This window comes from Paramormyrops kingsleyae, chromosome 20, assembly GCF_048594095.1.
Source record: "Paramormyrops kingsleyae isolate MSU_618 chromosome 20, PKINGS_0.4, whole genome shotgun sequence".
Taxonomy (NCBI): domain Eukaryota; kingdom Metazoa; phylum Chordata; class Actinopteri; order Osteoglossiformes; family Mormyridae; genus Paramormyrops; species Paramormyrops kingsleyae.
The window spans coordinates 4422815-4442227 of NC_132816.1; the positions used below are offsets into that span (position 1 = coordinate 4422815).

At 49.1% G+C, this 19413-nt stretch overlaps 1 protein-coding gene across 2 annotated transcripts in view; it reads right to left on the minus strand.

Moving 5' to 3' along the window:
• Positions 1–19413, minus strand: part of strn (striatin, calmodulin binding protein) — a 59097-nt gene that overhangs the window by 12937 nt on the left and 26747 nt on the right. For both annotated transcript variants that reach the window (XM_072703274.1, XM_072703273.1), the window contains exons 2-7: positions 17954–18057; positions 12323–12396; positions 10086–10182; positions 5004–5171; positions 1179–1314; positions 899–1055 (exon numbers count right to left, since the gene is read on the minus strand). In XM_072703274.1, coding sequence (XP_072559375.1) covers positions 899–1055; positions 1179–1314; positions 5004–5171; positions 10086–10182; positions 12323–12396; positions 17954–18057 — 736 coding nt within the window. The remainder of the gene's footprint in view (positions 1–898; positions 1056–1178; positions 1315–5003; positions 5172–10085; positions 10183–12322; positions 12397–17953; positions 18058–19413) is intronic.

Genomic DNA, 19413 nt, shown 5'->3' on the forward strand with positions numbered 1-19413 from the left:
TGCATGGTAAGGACCCCTCCCTTCAAATGAGCCTTGAAAACATTGAGAAACACTGTGCTGTGCTTTTGCCAAAGGTCAGCTACCTTAGACTAAAGCCCTAAAGCCCTACAGCCCTACAGCCCTCAGCCTAGAGTGGGGGTGGGGCACCAGCAGTGACATTCAAACTCCACCCCCAACCCCCCACAAACTAACCAGCTTCTGGGATTCAAGCCATGCTCACATGCAAATGATTAGGTGGCACCAGGAAGGTTGCTACAGTACATTAATCACCATGGCGACCAGACTCATGATAATACACCATTACATCCTGACAGCCCTTAGCCATCACTTTCCTGTCCAAGGTCCAAGTGACCTTTCTTACCGTATAAAGGCCCCCCCACTGCTGCTGGCTCATTTTTCAGTTCTCTACTTTAGGAAAGTGAGCTCAGCTTGACTGACAAGCCCATGAAATGTGCTAATTCCGTATTTGCTACGCTTTGGTTGGAAACATAGTACGGAACCCAGCTGTAATCTCCGCAAGCACTGCTGCAAAGGATTATGGGATACAGGGAGGTGTTAACCTTCATGAATCAGCAGTGAAATCAACAACCAAACAAATCCCAAGCCCTGGTACTTACAAGTATAATTTGTCTGTGATGTGGGATACATCAAAATCTAATAGACATGGATGAAAAATAAACCGACCTGAAAAAACCCACTGAAATCAGCTCGACTTAACTGTGTGCAAGAGCTGCAAAGCTTTAGATACGATTCATTGTCTGTTTACATAAAGCATCATGACAGATGCAGACAGGGATGGAAACTCATGGCATCTCTGTGTACACGCCTAAAGCAGACCAGTGATCTGCAGCCCTCCAGTCTTCCTGATCCCATTATGCCCATTATGTCCCCGTCTCACCCCAGTCGGTCCCATCTCCGGCGCTCCTGGACTCCGGCGAGCCGTCCAGTTCGTCGGGGCTGGTCAGGAAGTCGAAGCCCTTCAGCGCTTCCTCGGTGTCGGGGTCGTCGCTGATGTCCGAGGACGATGGCGAGGAGGGCGCCTTCTTCCGCACGATCTGTAGAAGGTGGTTGGGTAATTGATGTAAACCTGATCTGCTGCTGCAGCACACGGCTGAACTCCACGCATGGCCACCTATCGCCCCGCAGGCCGGCGGCCCCATCGAGGCTCGCTCTCTCACCGTAGAGGAGTCAATGATGGTCTTGTCCCTCCCCTCGCTGTCGTCGTCCTCGTCCTCGTCACTGAACTCAGCCGCAGCGCTCTCGATGAACTTGAACGCCTCCAGGACAGACGCAGAGTCTGACAGGTCGGGCTTCCTGAAGGCGTATGGGGGGGGGGGAGGGGGGTTAGCGCCGTCGTGTGACATCGAGCCCTCCCTTCCAACAGCTTCTGAAGGCTCCCTGCCAGTGTCATCTCTGATTGGCTGACTTTATAGCCAATGTGATCCTCCTTCCCCTACGGGTTCATGACCACCAATCAGACCCTCCAAAAACCTGCAGCATCTTGGCTGACATGAAGCAGAGAGCAAGCTAAAAACCCAGAGAAGAAATGAAACTTTTGTTCAAAAGTATCTAACGCTACATGTACACCCAAATAAGTGATAAAGGCTCCAGGAATCATGCTCTCCAAATGCTGTTTTGCCCATTAGCGTAGGATGCATCAATGTAGCAAATTAGCTCTTGTAATGGTGAGAGGACAGCTGCAGGCAAACGATAAAATCAGGTGGGGGAAAAACGCTGACAGTCGCAGAATTTTTACTGTAGCTAATGCTAAATGCAGCAACAGGTGAGTATTTTAATTCAAACTACCATCCAAATGGAGGCTAGATTTCCATTTACTTGGATGAGATGCATATCACAGAGAATTCACAATGCACATTACCACAGCCGAACTGTCCCCAATCTGATATTGTGTATGAGTCCTGAGAAAAGGGCAGAACAAAAAGCAGGACACAAGAGCCACACAATATCGTTGTGATATTTCAGATGATGTCCTCTAGCCTCATTGTTCCCGGTGTCCAAGCAGCCAACCTAACGGCCATCCGAGTGAGGAAGACAAGTGTGGATGAAGGATGTCAGAGGAAGAGCTGCAGTTAAAAGCAGGGAATCACTACTGTTATTTTTGCTATTTAGCTTATATTTACTGTTTTTATTACTATTTTGTTTTTACATACATGTGACTATAGAATGTCTTACTTTCACTGCAAAGCTGACTGTATAATGTTCAAAAAAATACATATAAACACAAATCCATATTATCTGTTTAGTAATTGGTGTTTAAAGTGTTCTACATCATGCGGAAATTGATGTTTTTCAGTGTTCAGGATATTTTTGGAAGGTTAATATGTGTTTCTTGGATGGACCTGCAACAAATTTGAGCTAATGGAAATAGCTATAATAATATTCAAATTTGTGCTGTTGAAGCAGTTTGTAGGAAGCAGTTACCCACAGATAACAGGGTACACATGTCAGTCCACATGTGACAGGCACATGACATGCATTGATATGGTCCAAACAAACATGCCTACCTGCAGAGGCCTTGCGAGGGCTAGCAACTGTCAGTGCACATTCAATTACCGTTTCCAAGGAAACTAAATCGGGTGATGTGTCTCAAAGCTTGAAGAAATCATGTCAGCAATGCAAGGCGACAGTAGGCAAAAACATATATAATAAAGCCATGGAGGGAGAAAAGGGAGGGAGCGCATGGAGGAAGGGTGGAGGGAGAATGAAGGGTGCTGCGTGCAATGCCGCGTGGTTTGTTTTTTGTTTTTTTTTTCTCTCTGTTTTTCGTGCCTTCCTTTCTTTTAGGCCAGCCCCTTCAACCCGATTTGTTGCCTTGTCCATAGACGATTGGCCGATGGTCCCTACTGCCGCACAGTGGCGGATGGCTTCGGGAGTTCCCGCCTACCGACCATAAGAGGACGCTGGTGGCCCGGATGCGAGACAGAGAGACTTCGTGAGAGATTAGTGCATTGGTTGTATTGTTCAGTTTATGCTGTTTGAGACTAAGAATAATGCTTGTATATACTAGGAATGCAACGGTACTTGGTAAAATACCAGACTGTTCGGTACGCGCTGCACGGTCCGGTACGCCCTTGTGTACCGCGGTATTTCGGTTTTGCACTTCCTTTTGAAAATGCCGATTAATGCTTATCAGGCTGCAGTTAAACAGTAAGCGCCAATGAGCGAAAGCCCTCCACCGTGAGTTAATGTCCAATCACTGTTGTGGCTCCACCCACTCGCCCTCTCACACTGACGTAACTGGAGCTGAGCTCGCAGCTCGGTACGCAGACGCAGAAAAAAAGAAAAACAAACAAGTATGGCCAGCACTAGCGGAACAGTTGAGAGGCAGAAGTTTGAAGAAGCACCGGCTTCGTACAAATGTCCAGTATGGATTTTTTTCGGGTTCGCTGTAGAATACAACGACCAGGGAGTCAAAACAGTTAATAGAAATGTCACTGTTTGTAAACATTGCCTAACACGTGTCCCATACGCTAATGGAAACACGAGCAATATGGCTAAGCATCTCAAGCGTAGTTATGCTGATATAACGGTTCCTGAACGGAGGACAGACGAAAAGGTAACTGCAGGTAAACAAGTGTCTATCGAAAAAGCTTTTCAACAGACATACCCTGCTACATCCAACAAACATAAGAAAATAACCCGTGCAGTGGGAACGTTCATTGCTAAAGATTTGCAACCCTTTTCTGTTGCCGAAGATGCGGGGTTTTGCCACTTAATTAAAACGCTTGACCCACGTTATGTTGTGCCCTGCCGTACACATTTCAGCGACGTTATAATTCCCGACCTCTATGACAAAGCGCGCAAAGCCATCGAAAACGATTTGGCTCAAGCACAGAGCCTCGAGTGGAATATAGAGTGTTTAGAGCACTTTAAGAGGCACTTTAACATTTTTTAAAGTGTTTTTGTTTACATTTTGTAAGTTTGAATTTTATACATGTATAGATATTTTATACATAAATAAGAGGCAGTTTATTATTTGTTTTCTTGTGTTATTTGTAGTGTTGTATTTAAACCGAACCGAAACCGTGGCCCAAATACCGAGGTACATACCGTACTGTGGGATACCTGTACCGTTGCACCCCTAGTATATACGTCACTTTGGGTTATTTTTCAGGTTGGGTCAGATTAGTTGTCCACATTCCTGGTTGCTTTGTATATATACTGTACACTTGCCATTCCTCGTTTCCCTCGCTGTATAGTCATTGCTCTATTGTAAATATCATTTGCTCTTAGTTACCTGCTTGCGGTTTTCTCTTGTGCATCACATAGGTGAATGTTTGTTAGATACACTAGGTTAGAGTTAGGCACCACCCTTTTTATTTTGTCGTTAGATCAGTGTAGGATTTTGGTTTAGACACCAGATAGAACAGATTTTAAAGGGACTTTTTGTTTTGTTCTGTTCTTGTCTTTGATGTCACCCATAAAAAATACTTCAACATATTCCTGTTTTTGTGTCATCTCTGTGTCCTTTCCTGTGTATACCCCAATCTTTGTATATTCAGAGTTGTAACAAGTGGGGGCTCATTCGGGATCTTTTTGGGACCCCCTTCCCATGGGAAATAAAGAAGCAGACAGGCAGAGAGAGAGAGAGAGAGAGAGAACGACGGCACCCATTCAGGGTAGCTGCTGAACAGGAGGGGTTAGCCTGCAGGGTTTCCCTCCTACAGCCAATCAGCAGCCCTTCTGCTTTACCCTATATAAATATGACATGTCTGGCATTTATCTGCTGACACAATGCTGCTTGGCCTGCTGGGAAACATGTCCTTGTGTGCCTGGGAACAGGCCGGTGTCAGAAACCCTTATCAGTGAAGATGTTCCTGTCACTAACCATCACTCAGATTCATCGTCCAGGTGCTGCAAGCTGCCTGTTAACATACCCATGTCACGAATGCTGGGCTGAAACATGCATGTTACAGACGCTGTACAGTCGTCACTGACGCGGGTGACAGTGATCGCCAGCGTGGCGGCGAGTCCCCCCTCACCCGGTCCCCACGCCGCCCTTCAGCGCTGGCTCGCTGCCGTTCACCATGGCTTCCGGGCTGCGCTCGGCCGCTCGCTCCCCCTCGTCTCCGGCCAGGCCCAGCAACGCCTTCACCCGCTGGGACTTCACATCCAGGATCGTGTCTGTGTATCCCACCTCCTGTAGGTACCTGCAGGGGGCGCCGAGAAGCCATGAGTATTAGTCACCTGCGGGGTGGGAGGGGGGCAACCTTGAAGTTTCCGGGGACCCTCAGGTGACAGTGGTATCACAGACCATGCTGCAGAACACAGATGCTTTCTGGGAGCCAGTGTAACCCGGGGGGGGGGGGGTGGGGGGGGCAGTCAGACTTTCCTTCATTATACTGATTTATTATAGTGACACAATTAAAATGTATAGACTGACCAGTATTAACACATTTTTCAAGATTCAAAATACAGTCAAGTGTAGAGTGTGAAAAATAGACAATAGCAAATGTCAACTGTCATCCATCCATCCATCATGTAGTGTGCAGTGCCCGCAGTAGCACAGGATGCCAGTCCATCATTCATGCATTTCAAAGCATTAATTGTTTGACTGTACGCATATAACTACAGCAGCCTTGCCCTAAGACATACATTCTGAAATCTAAAGCATTCAGAGTAACAGGCTTGTCCGCAGCTGTTGGGTAAGAGACAGGTGAGGCTGGCATGCCAGACAAAGCCCAGGGCTCAGTGTGAGGCGCGGGGGTGGCCCAATGAGCCACCAGCTGTGGGTCCCAGCCCACAGGGATGGTCCAATGAGCTGCCAGCTGTGGGTCCCAGCCCACAGGGATGGTCCAATGAGCTGCCAGCTGTGGGTCCCAGCCCACAGGGATGGTCCAATGAGCTGCCAGCTAAGGGTCCCATTTCACGGGGATGGCCCAATGAGCCACCAGCTGTGTATTCCGTCATACACAAGCGGCCCTTTAAAAAGCCACAGCACCTATTCTCTTTCAGCTTCTGGCCAGCAGATAGACCTCAAGGACCCAGTAACAGGCAGGACTCACGGCCTCTCATTGGTGAGAGACAGGCACAGAGATGCCGAGTTCACACCGAAGCAAGACCTTCATGCAGCCCCCCTCCCCAAAGACAAAGCTACACCCCCTACAAATTAGCAGAGTACAGTCAGTGTGTGTGCATTTTACAGACCTGTTAATAAAGTTGCTTGATCATAATGCAACTAATGCACTCTACCCAGAGATTAGCAGAGCTCACAAGCCTGAAATCTAATCAACACAAATCTACATCCTAGATATAAAACCATTAGTGTCTCTTTACATTTCAATTACTGCAGCTACGGTCTGTGGCAAAGCAATCAAGGCCAGTTTTCAAAGATTCAGAAAGACTAACTGGAGAGCAACTGAACTTCCTCAAGCTACCCCACATCCCCGCACCCAGCCCGTGAAAGGTAAAGGTGCAGGATAACGTACCCAGCTGCACTCAGCCACCCCCGCGCCCAGCCCGTGAAAGGTAAAGGTGCAGGATAACGTACCCAGCTGCACTCAGCCACCCCCGCGCCCGCCCCAGGAGAGGCGAAGGTGCGGGGTAACGTACCCGACCGCGCTCAGCCACCCCAGCGCCCGCCCCAGGAGAGGCGAAGGTGCGGGGTAACGTACCCGACCGCGCTCAGCCACCCCCCGCACCCGCCCCAGGAGAGGCGAAGGTGCGGGGTAACGTACCCGACCGCGCTCAGTCACCCCAGCGCCCGCCCCAGGAGAGGCGAAGGTGCGGGATAACGTACCCGACCGCGCTCAGCCACCCCCTGCGCCCGCCCCAGGAGAGGCGAAGGTGCGGGGTAACGTACCCGACCGCGCTCAGCCACCCCCCGCGCCCGCCCCAGGAGAGGCGAAGGTGCGGGGTAACGTACCCGACCGCGCTCAGTCACCCCAGCGCCCGCCCCAGGAGAGGTGAAGGTGCGGGGTAACGTACCCGACCGCGCTCAGCCACCCCCCGCGCCCGCCCCAGGAGAGGTGAAGGTGCGGGGTAACGTACCCGACCGCGCTCAGCTGCCTGGACTCCCAGCTCTGTGGCCGCCACTGACAGGGCGCCCGCTGAAATATCACCCTGTACCAGCGCTGAGAGAGAGAAAGGCCCTGTCTCGCGCTGTACCAGCCTCCCCGCTCGCAGAGGGGCTGAATGCCCAGCCCGGCACAGTACAATCCCCCATTCATCCCCTGCTGTCCCCAGCACCTCGCTGGCCCACACAGACCAGCCATTCTCAGCAGGGGGGGCTTGCTTTCACATTCGGCAGGGATGTCAGCTGGGAGTAATGCGATTCACCAGTTGCTGTGACTTATGGGGGGGGGGGGGGGGGGGCTGAGGGTGTCAGGTTTATGGCAGCACACACATGTAACATGTCCTGTTAGACACCAGAAGTGCACAATTCTAAGGATCATCTGGAAGGTCTGCACTCAGTTTCACAGGGAACGTGGCACACCCCTGCCCCCCCGCCCCCCCGGGATTCAGGTACAGTGGGATTTATGGCTCAGAAGTGGCCCCCTCTCAAGGCTCCGGGAGGAAGCAGTATTCCAGGAGAGGCAGTACGGACATGCCAGGACGTCCCATTGATGAAATAGCCGCTGACGGGAAATGCTTGGCAGCGTGAGCCAAGCACGGCTCGGATAAAGACCGCTCTCATCCTCATGCGCCCCCCCACAGTCCCCGGCGGTGCCATATTTGGTCGCGGTCAACGGGTTCATGGGAGACGAGCCAGCAGCTGGTGGCTTCAGTGAGCAGGGATGTAGAGCAGGGCCACTTTGAGATAAAAGAGGATGCTATAAGGCCACTCTGGGCACTGCCTGGCTAACGTGCTAACGGGGCACAGAGCAGGATGCTATAAGGCCACTCTGGGCACTGCCTGGCTAACGTGCTAACGGGGCACAGAGCAGGATGCTATAAGGCCACTCTGGGCACTGCCTGGCTAACGTGCTAACGGGGCACAGAGCAGGATGCTATAAGGCCACTCTGGGCACTGCCTGGCTAACGTGCTAACGGGGCACAGAGCAGGATGCTATAAGGCCACTCTGGGCACTGCCTGGCTAACGTGCTAACGGGGCACAGAGCAAGATGCTATAAGGCCACTCTGGGCACTGCCTGGCTAACGTGCTAACGGGGCACAGAGCAGGATGCTATAAGGCCACTCTGGGCACTGCCTGGCTAACGTGCTAACGGGGCACAGAGCAGGATGCTATAAGGCCACTCTGGGCACTGCCTGGCTAACGTGCTAACGGGGCACAGAGCAGGATGCTATAAGGCCACTCTGGGCACTGCCTGGCTAACGTGCTAACGGGGCACAGAGCAGGATGCTATAAGGCCACTCTGGGCACTGCCTGGCTAACGTGCTAACGGGGCACAGAGCAGGATGCTATAAGGCCACTCTGGGCACTGCCTGGCTAACGTGCTAACGGGGCACAGAGCAGGATGCTATAAGGCCACTCTGGGCACTGCCTGGCTAACATGCTAACGGGGCACAGAGCTAGATACTATAAAGCCACTCTGAGGCACTGGCTGGGTATCATGCCAACAGAATTGTGGGGGGGGGGGGGGTTAAGCAATGCTTGGTGTTCAGACCTGAGGTTACAGGTTAGCACCAGCAGGGGGTGTATATGGGGCTCCATGATCAGACCGCCAACCATCTTGCCTTAGGTATCAGCAGCAATCAGCTGCTGTTTGCTCTGACGCACATGTCGTTTGCTGTCATTTCCCATATATTTATTGGTCAGTGTTATTTATTGTTCCTCTGCCTTCGTCGCCTGGCCCTGCTCTGCGATTCGCTCATGTGCCAACTCACTGCGATTCGCTGGCGTGCCGCTAACAGCTAGCCTGTAGGAGGTGTGCAGGTCAACATGCAAGACAATAAGCCTGAAACCAGACCCCAGGAGTGCGAGGCTGGCTGTCTGGGAGTCACCTCTTCACCTGGCGATGTCATGCCTCCCCAGAGCTCACACAGCCAGCCGCCCGTGAATACAGGCTATCACACCTGGCGGCGTGACATACTCATCGTGTTGCTTACGGTCCCGACGTTCACCTGCCCTCAGCTTCATAAACAGCAGGGGATTGTTCACCCCGGCCCTTGGGTCACACGGCGGCCCTGGGTCGGGGATGGGATTGGCACGCAGCTGGGGGCACCTACACTCCTCCATGACGCAGCAAATACAGCGACTGCCAGTGCCCCCTTTCCGCAATATTCCCCGAAACGTTTAGCTTACAGTACCTCACATCTCAAAGAAAAACTAGACTGGAACTGAAGAACCAGTATAACATCTGATAGAGCAGGAAGTAGAAAGCCCGCTTAAGACCATTAATGTAAAATGATCCGTCAGTGACATCGATCCATCTCCCATAAACGCGTATCCAGATCCAGCTCCCAGTAAGCACAGAGCCTAAACTGGGAAGCTAACGGAACATGGTAGGGAACGCCTTGGATGGGATTGCCAAGCGTGCTTTCAGACTGCAGGAGGATACCGAAGTACCTGGAGGAAACCCACATGACATGGAAAAACCTGGAACCCCCACAAATACGATGGGGTGGGATTTGAACCCCCAACCCAGGGGGCGTGAGGCTATCCATCAAATATTACTGACATTAACGAAAATAAACCTGAGTTTTACTACTTAAATGTTCCTGTCGCTGTGTTGGAAAAGTCAAACAGAATATCCCCACTTTCTAGCTGTTAAAATCTTGGATTTAAAATGTCACTCGAGTTTTTTTCCCTCCATGACACTTAAGCTCTAGGGCCTCAGTAGTGAATTCTGAATGTTCCTGGATTACTAGACCGATTGCAATCAACATGAGAACTACTTGCAATGGCCTGCAGAGGGCACCATTGCCCATCTTTCTTATGACTGGGGGCCATTTCTGATTTGCCAATCGTATAAAGACAGCACAAAAAACCGATACCTATAACTAAAAGTTTTTTTTTTAATAGATGGATGGACAGATGGATGGTTCTATCCAGCCTGGCCAATTTCCAAATACAGTCAGCAGGAATGTGGGCCAGAAGGAAGAAAGCGATGCAGCGTGTGAGAAAGGAGGCCCACAGGTAGCGGGGGGGGGGGGTACTCACTGCCGCAGGAGCTGTCGTCCTTGCTTCCAGGTCAGTTGGCTGTTCTGTGGACCCTGGGTGTCGTTCTCATTCTCATTCTCATTCTCGTTCCCGTCATCTGGAAGACAGGGACAAACCGTTCCTCAGCTCACCCCATGCCAGCCAACCAAGAGAGGAATCCACGTTTGGTGTTTCCAGCACCCAGACATTACAAAAGTCTATGAGTAACAGAGGATGGAAAACCAGCACTAAATGCCACAAAGCCAGGCATGCAGAATGTCACTCCTGCCAGATGCATTTCTTAGCTTGATTGACAGCCTTCTCTGAATGGCTGGCAAAAACAGGGGAAGTCAAAGCATCATTTATGCATTAATGCTTCACATTTCCATTGCTGGGCAACGGCTCAGGAAGGAGCCAAAAGGCTTGTGTCTGAAGCTGTGAATCCTTTTCAGCTTCAGCCTGCTGCTATATATGAGAAAAAGCACAGATATACAAGACAAGAGATTCAACTCTAAAGGGAAGTAAGAACCCTCGCAAACGAACACGGAACAGGAGAGCTGTTCAAAACCCTAAAGGGAACAGAGAACGCTCCGAGGCGGCCCGATGGCACGGAAGCAGGAAAACCTGGGAACGCAGGCGGCGGACATCAGCAGCCGCTACGGAGGTGGTGAGAGTGGCTGAACTGGGTCAAGGCAGATTAGGAGCAGCACCTACAGGGTGCTTCTTAAACGCGCGATTCCTGGAAAGCAAAGGGTTCCCTCTGAAAGATGCGCTGTGCTAAATGCCAGGCCGGCAGCTAAAACCCAAATCTGACCGGATGGCATATAAATGGACAGACCAACAAGAAGATGCTCGCAGACTGATGAACAGTGCATCCAAACGGCTCCCATCTTTTGGGGTCATTGTTGTGTTACAACTGTGACAGATACGTCTCTTCGAAAAAGCAACAAAACTCTTCACCAAACACAGGCACAAATGAACATAACACTTCCTTGAAATGACGAAGAGGTTATAAGGCTTGAGCCCACTGAGGTGACGGAGGTCTGGACCGTGAAGACGCTGGCATTTGTGGATTCCCTCCCCTACTCGCTGGGCAGACCTTTCTGTCTTCACCTACATCTACACCCTGCATCCTCAACCAGGTTTTCAGCTGAGCAGAGGGGAGCACTGACTATTACTGCCATTTAAGGGGCTTCTTGTTGTAGTTGCACTACATCACCCTACACCACCACATGGAGGGGGTCAGAGAGCCAAGACCCCCCCCTCCCCTCCATATCACTGTGTGATCTTCCACCGCAGTAGCTGTCAGTCCTGTTCCTGTCACTGACCTACAGGCACTTAAATTATTAGAAATATCACTAATCCTCAGAAAATGTTTGAATTTTATAAGCTAGGATATGTGTGCAAATTCACACATGAGATAAAAATCCATCCTGAAATTGTGCCCAAAGTGACCGGGTCTCTTTCTGTAGCAGCACAGAGTTCCACAGCGAGGAGCAGGTTCCAGCCAAGCTTCCGACATCCATACGTTTATTACATTCCGGTAATGAACACTGTGTTGGGCTCATTCCAGTGCCAGTGTCATTAACAAGAGCAGTAACTCAAGCAAAAGACGTAAAGAAAGAAAGTGTAAACAGCTGCATCAATCAAGTACCAAGTCACCATACCGCATTGTCATTCTACAATATGTTAACTTTTATATGTTTCTAAGCAAGACTCGACTACCTGACAATACTTTTCAAAAGCACTACCAGTTAATTAAATCAATACAACGAAATAAAAGTATAAAGCCAATCTGGATAGTCCCAGAGTCTGTGGGGTCCCAAGAGAACTTAGCCAGGGGAACAGTCAAGATCTAGTGAGATATAACAATCACTTCAGCGATTCAGGACCACACGCCTGCATGTTGAAGGTACACAGGGAACCGGCTGAGATCACAGAAGGTAACAGACTTTACCAAATGGGCTGTGGGATTTGGCATCATTCCCAGTGCAGGAGAGGGAGACACAGGAAAAACATAACCCAAACTTATCAAGCTTAGCAGTATGGAATTCCCTGCGCTCTTTTGTGAGGACTTTATTGGTGGACATGTCAACGTGGTGACATTTCGGTGACTGTGCTGGAAGGCAGAGGTTAGAGTCATATATTACGCAAAAGGTCAAAGGTCAGATGGGCAAAACCAATGGGGCAGATTTGGGCTGAAATTGCAATAACTCAGTGGGTGAGAATGACGCCGGCATGGTCTCCATGGAGCTTACCCGAGTCGTAGCTGGGGGGCTTGATCTCTCCTTGGTTGAGCTCTGTGCCATACTTTAATTTGTGGAACTTGGCCCTGGAAGAGAGACAGGGAAACGGACGGTTTAATGAAGGCGTCACTGTGGCTCCTGCACACTCCATTAGAACCTCTGTGATACTGGCCTCACCGCCAGCCGCTTCGTACCATCAGTCACAAAGCAAGACGCCACCGTCGCTCGAGTCAGCCTGGGAATACGGCTCCAAACGAGACACATCGCCTTCATTTCGCCTTGATTGAGCTCTTCAATATGCGTGTGGTGACCCAGCGATAATGTTCTGCTACACAAGAATTTTATGCTTTGCTAAGAGCTGCTTTATTCATCCACACATCGAGCGGCTCCAAGTATGAACAATGAATTAATGCGCCACTGTTGGAAATGCTGACTCCTGGTCAGTCACTGTTTGAATTTATACTGTTTGGTTTAAGCCCATATGGAGCACTAGGCAAGCTTCACATTCCACCCCCTCTCTCCCCCCTCACCTTTGGCGGGCCTTCCCTGGCACGGGCAGTATGCATTGTGCCCTCCAAGACAAAGTGGTACTGGCAGTCCAGGCGCACAACTGTTGCCCAATTGGTTGACCGACACTGACTTCAATGTTTCCTATTGGCTCGAACACAAACTGCGATTGACAGCTGACAGTAATCACACTCACCTGGGTTTACCAAGGTTCATGCCGCCCATCCCGGCCTCACATGACCAGCTCCTCAATAACAACGCTTCCTTCAACACTTCCAGAATGGTAGCCTCAAGGACGGGGGTTCATAGCCTGCCATGCAATTACTATAAACTATTTTAAAGTAAACAAACAATCCAGGGATTACTTCCAATTCAACCCAAGGCATCAGCAGACGTAGTTGAGGTTAATTATCCATCCGTTAACCATCTGAAACTGGTTATTTCATGTAGGGTTTTGGTGAGCCAAGTATAGGAAACACCCTAACAGGAATGCCAGTCCTACACACACACACATCCACCCCCCCCCATCACACACACAGCATGTGAGAGCACAGCGGCCCCCGCAGAGCCATGAAGCTGCCACCTTGCCCATGCAGGTTCGTTAATGTCGTGCAGGTTCACGAGTGATATATTAACCTTCATTCCATCCACTCTGATATAACAGTATTTAGAATGCCTACCTGGCAATTTTGTCTAAAGAAAAAGTAACAGAAAGCACTAGTTTCCATTCATACACATGAACCTCAAACTAAAAGCATCCTTATCTTACTCTTCAAAGCAGAACTGCTGCAAAGTCAGTATTTATTTTTTGATGAATGCATCTGCAATGAAATGATCACTGAGCAGTACATGAGGGAAAATAAAACCAGAGGACATTAGCTAACTTCATGTAGAAAGGCTCTGCGCCACTGTTCCCTTGAATACTTAATATTGTAATTAGCAGACAAAGTTGTCCTTTCTACCGCAGTACCTTTTAAGTGCTGGAGATGAGATGAACCCAGTGTGCAAGCAGTTGTGCAGGCAAAAAAGCAGAGAGTGCCGGGCAAGTGAAGGGGAGGGAATGGAAAGGGAACACAGAATTGTGGTGAAGAGGAAAGGACAACATCGCTCTGAGCTCAGGCCAAGGTCATCCATCACAGCCACATGTGATGGGCAGCTCATAAACGCCGAGGGAAAGCTGATCCTTCAACAATAAATATCACCCCAGCCTCCCCATACCAGGCTTAGGGGGCTAGAACACTGTTCCTGTGACCAGAAGGTCATTGGTTCAAGTCCCAGCATCAGATGAGTGATGTTGCCATTGGGCTCCTGAGCAAGGCCCTTAACCGTAACTGCTCCAGGGACTGTCTGACTTTGCTTTCTCAAATGTACATCCTTTTGCATAAAAGCACTTGCTAAGTAAAGAAAATGTAAAATGTGTGAACTGTGCTATGATTTCCTTGAATCCAAAGAGGGATTCATTTTGTCAGGGCGGGTATCAAACAAAACCAGTTAGTCCAGTTAGTCCATTAGACTTTGGTAGCATCCCCTTTGTGTTCCCTGGGGCATGCCGGGGCATGCCGGGGCATGCCCCCCCCCCCCCCCCGACTCATCCAGACATCTCATCTCTTATGTCCACGTCACCCTGGTACAGAGATCACACAGGGTGATGTTGCAGCATGATTGCCTTTTGCTTGAGATGTTTTATTTCAGAACTATAAGTATCATTAAAACAAAGACATTAAGAGCTCCTAGTACCATGAGAGGCATCCTAATGATAGTTAATCCATGACTGTCTCTCATACACATTGACGCTCACGCACTCCAGTGCCTTAAAGCCAGCTTAGTCTTCCCCAAGATCTCACAATCTCTGATGCAGACTCAGGCGACCATCTGAGCTGCTGCATCAGTCATCCTGTCCCCGAGGAAGCACTTATCTGTCTTTATGCAAATACCTGGCTGCAGATCTCACTGTGGCCTCTGATTCCTGGCCATCAGGCCTTCAGCCATGTTTGTTGCTGTTGGAGTTCTGTATGTTACTGAAGGCACAGCCCATCACATGCTTAGATTGCTGCTGCGGAGCTTGTTCCCTCTGATACATGTGACATCTCATATCTGCGTCTGTCACCTGGTGCCTCTATACCAGGGTTATTCAAATCACGGTCCTCGAGGTCTGAGCACTTCTGGTTTTCCAGCCTTCCTTTACCTGTGAGCCAGGTGTGAAGCCTCTAACCAATCAGAATCAGTAATTATTAAACTAACTACCTGGGAGAACTGAAAACAAGGCCTGGATTTGGAATCGAGGTCCAGATTTGAGTGCCCTAGACTGCATCATAATCAACAAACACCTGAACACCCTCACAAAAATCTTGGGACTTATGAGATCTGGCAGATACAGTGCGTGACAAAGTATTTGCACTCCTTTCTGAATTTTTTTTATTTTTAATAGTTTTGATCTCCAAACACAATTAGGATAATACAAAGGACAACTCGGGTAAACATAACACAGTTTTAAATGATAAACCTAAGAAAAAAAAATTACTAACACCCATATCACCCATGTGACAAAGTAACTGTCCCCTTAGTCACTCAATGAACCAACAATTGAAATCTAAATGATAATGGGTAACAAAAAACTAGACACACCCAAGCTTAATTGCTGCCAGAGCTGTTTGATTTACACATCACTTAAATAGAACCATTCCGGCAATGTGGAGGTGGATAAGGGGTCTGAAGAAGCAGCACACCAAGCCTCAATCAAAAGAATTTCCTGAAGTCCAGAGAATGTAATTTATTAAACTATATGAGTCAGGAAAAGAGTACAAAGCACTCTGTAAAACCCTCCAGCGATCCACCGTGAGAGCATCATCTCTAAATGTAAAAGGATTAAAACAGTGGCAAATCTGCCCGGGAGTGGCCGGCCCAGCAGAGTAAAGATAACGCCAACAGGAAAGGCCTCTCTCAGGTCACTTAATGTCTGCATTCTTCACTCCATGATTAGAAAGACAATGGGCAAAGATGTTCATGGGAGAATCGCAAAGCAACACCCACGGCTACAACAGAGGAACATGAAGGCTTGTCTAACATTTGCCAAAAAACACCTTGATTAATCCCAAACACTTTTGAGAGGATGTTCTGTGGACTGATGAGTCGAAAGTGGAGCTATCTGGAAGACATAACAGCTAACACAGCTTTCCACACAAAGCACATCATGCCCAAACATTGTAGAGGTGGTGTGATGGTGTGGGGATGCTGTGGTGCTTCAGGGCTTCCCGTAATCGAGGGACCACAAAGTAATGAAGGAGAATGTCTAGTCATCAGTCCATGATCTGAAGCTCAAATGAGATTGGGTTATGCAGCAGGGCAACGATCTGAAGCCCAAGAGCAAGTCCACCTCTGAATGGCTGCAAAACAAACCAAAATTAAGGTTTTGTAGTGGCCTAGTTAAAGTCCTGTCTTGAAACCCAGGGAGATCAAAATCTAATCAAAATCAAATAGCCTTTTATTGGCAATTCACTATATGTCCATAACATACAAGGGGATCGAAATACTGTTTCTCTCTCATCTTCGTAGAACAAATATAAAATATAAAAAGTATAAACATATAAGATAAATATGATAAATATCAATAGTACTAAGGATGTTGTAGCAGGACTGTAAAAGGGAAGACTGATCTCCTCCTACCACATGAGTTTGATTGCAGCTGTTGATAATACTTGGTTGTGGTACCTGTAGCAAACTGAGGGGGGCATTTACTTATAGGCGTTGGTGAATTCTTTTTCATGTTAACTCAGGTTATCCTTCATATTATACTAAATTTGTTTGGAGATCAGACACAAGTGTTACGGATAAGCAAAAAGAACTATGAATGGGGGCAAATACCTTGTCATGGCAATGTAATTTGCATTATCAGCTACAATATTTCTTGTCTATACACGTAAATGGATAATTGGCGTCGTCAGACCTAACGTTCAGAGCATTAGACCTTCAATACAATCATCACGTGACTTTAAAACTTGGCCAAGTTATTAATTTAACTGACACCGATTTGCCAACTTTTGCAGGCCTGGAACACAGCCAGCGGAGACGTGTTTGGGCAGGAGCTCAGAGAGGACGTCAGAATGAACGTGAGCGTGAGTCAGGCCCGGCCTGTCACGCCGGAGCCCCCTGTGGCTCGCTCGCGGCGCTAATGAGAATAAAGCGCCCAGGGCGGGGGCCCTGAAGACTGCACGTCCTGTTCCTCGCCCCCACTTATCCATGATCCTTTTCGAGAAGGGAGGAGTATAAGCTCTTCAGTCCCTTTCGGTAAAATCCGGGCCTGATTACTGAAAACAGCAAAAGGCTTGAGTGTATTACATGTGAAACAATTTTTAGGAACACAACAAAGGAAATGCCATATTTGGGGGGGGGGAGGGGGGGCTTCCCCATAATCGAGGCTGACAGGCTGGAGCAGGCTGCCACTGGCTCCTCCAGGTCAGGTCAGGCTGAGCTCCAGCCACTGTGGGAGACATCCAAACAAATGCGGGGAGACATCGACACCGAAAGCCTCGGTGAGTCGGTCCAGGGAGATGCCGCGTGCGGAAGGTCAAACCACCACCCTAACCTACCCAGCGACAAAAGATGTGACAGGAAGAGGCCTCAAATCGAACAGGAGACCCCAGACAAGCAATCTTGGCAAAACTGCAATGAGACATTCGCAAATGTGACGGAGGCGAGAGCCTGTGAGGGTGACGAAAACCGCTGAGGACCCAGAGCGAATGGGATCCCAGCATCTTACAGGCGAGGATGAGAGCGGCACAGGGTCACGCGACGGCAGCCTTGGGGTAACGGTGACATAAACGTGCTCAGAACCTGGAGTCTGGCTCAGCAAGCGGGAGTGGGGAAGGGAGGCGGGGCAGCAAAGGGGCTGATGGGAACAATCTGTCCTTCACACTGGTGTCGGTGCTCCGGGTGCCGGGAGCCCTGTGTACACGGAGTGTGAACTCCACGGTACGTCCTTTCGCTGCAATCGCTGCCTCACACGGTGTGGGCGGAACTGACAGTGTGTCAAGCCGATAATTAGTCCAGCACTCACTTCGGGGGTGGGAGGGGGGACTGTCATGGCGAGCAAAGGGTCATCTTTGGTCATGTGACCCTGGAGGCGAACGAGGTCCTCACCGTTCCTGCTTCAGGGCGTACTCCAGCATCTTGATCCTCCTCACCAAGTCCTTCTTCAGGTTCTCCTGGCCCTTCCGCTCCCCCTGCAGGAAGGCGATCTGAGCCTGCAGAGACATGGAACTTACAGTCAGAATCAAAGCAAGGCCACACAAAGACACCGCCCCCTGCTGGCAGCCCTCACATAATATACACTTGGTATTATATGGCAGGGAATGAGTATTACATTTCAAACACTTTTTTGTGCTCCATTTTCTTTTTTAGCTGTGGGTAAAAATCTGCATTAAAATCACATCAACTAAATAGCTACTTTACTGACAAAGGATTCTGGGAAAGAGGGTAGCAGGACACCAGCAAAATGTCCTCTGACATTTACGCCGCTTTTTGATCATCCCCGATGTTACTGTCCCATCCAGAGGACTCAGTGCTGTTTATGAGCCCGCTGGGTGACAGGGACATAGAGCTTGGGTGACAGGGTTCCTGTAAATGTGGCGAGCAAGTCATTGGTCACAGTCAGTGGCTGCCTCCTTCCTGTCACCCGAAATAAACCAGAATAGAATAGGTAAAATAAAATATGCCATCTGCCAGCTCCTGAGAACCAAAGTGACCATCATTGCAGCATATCAGAGCAGACACTGCATATGGCCAGCACCGTCTGTGACCTTCGGCCTAGATACTTCATGCAGGGAGTTTTACTTAAAAATGTTCCGAGGGCAGAACAAAAAATGATTGGTTATCTCTCTGAACCAATCAGATTGTAAAGGAGGTGGGTCCAAGCAACTAGAAGAGCTGGGACTAAGACATCTGATTGGTTGTTCCCACCTCCTCTAGCACCAAGGTCCTCTACAATCTCAATGGTTCTCTCTCTAAACCAATCATTTTTCATGCGGTCATCAGAACATTATCATGCAAGTAAAACTCCCATACTCAGACACTTCACAGAACCAATGAGTTGTGCTCCGTGGAAATGTCTGGTCCAGGGCAGCGCATCTAACCAGTCGGCCCAGATCGGCCCAGGACCACAAGTGGGGAACCTCTACTCTGCAACACCAAAACAGACAGGCCAGACTGAAAGGCTTTTTCATTAAAAAGCGGGAGGCACCCATTTTTGCCATATGAAAAGACTGACTGCTGAAAGACTGTTTAACAGGTATAAAAAAGAAACAGGTCGTTGATTTGACATATTATTTATCGCCTACATAAAAAAGAAAAGTGGGATTAAAAATCAGATAGCGGGTGCCCCTCAGAGTAACTACGGCTATTCTGGGCCAGAGTAACCCAAAGCGAGGTTTACAGAGGTCGAGCTCTTACTGCCAGTTAATAAACGTCGAGGCTCTGCTTCCCATTATAACAATAATTGCTTGGAGCAGGAGTTGTGTTAGCAGTATTTAAATCAACCTCACTTACAGGGTAGGCAGCTTTATACCTCACCTGCGTGTGGGGCTCTGCTTCCATTTAAGCCG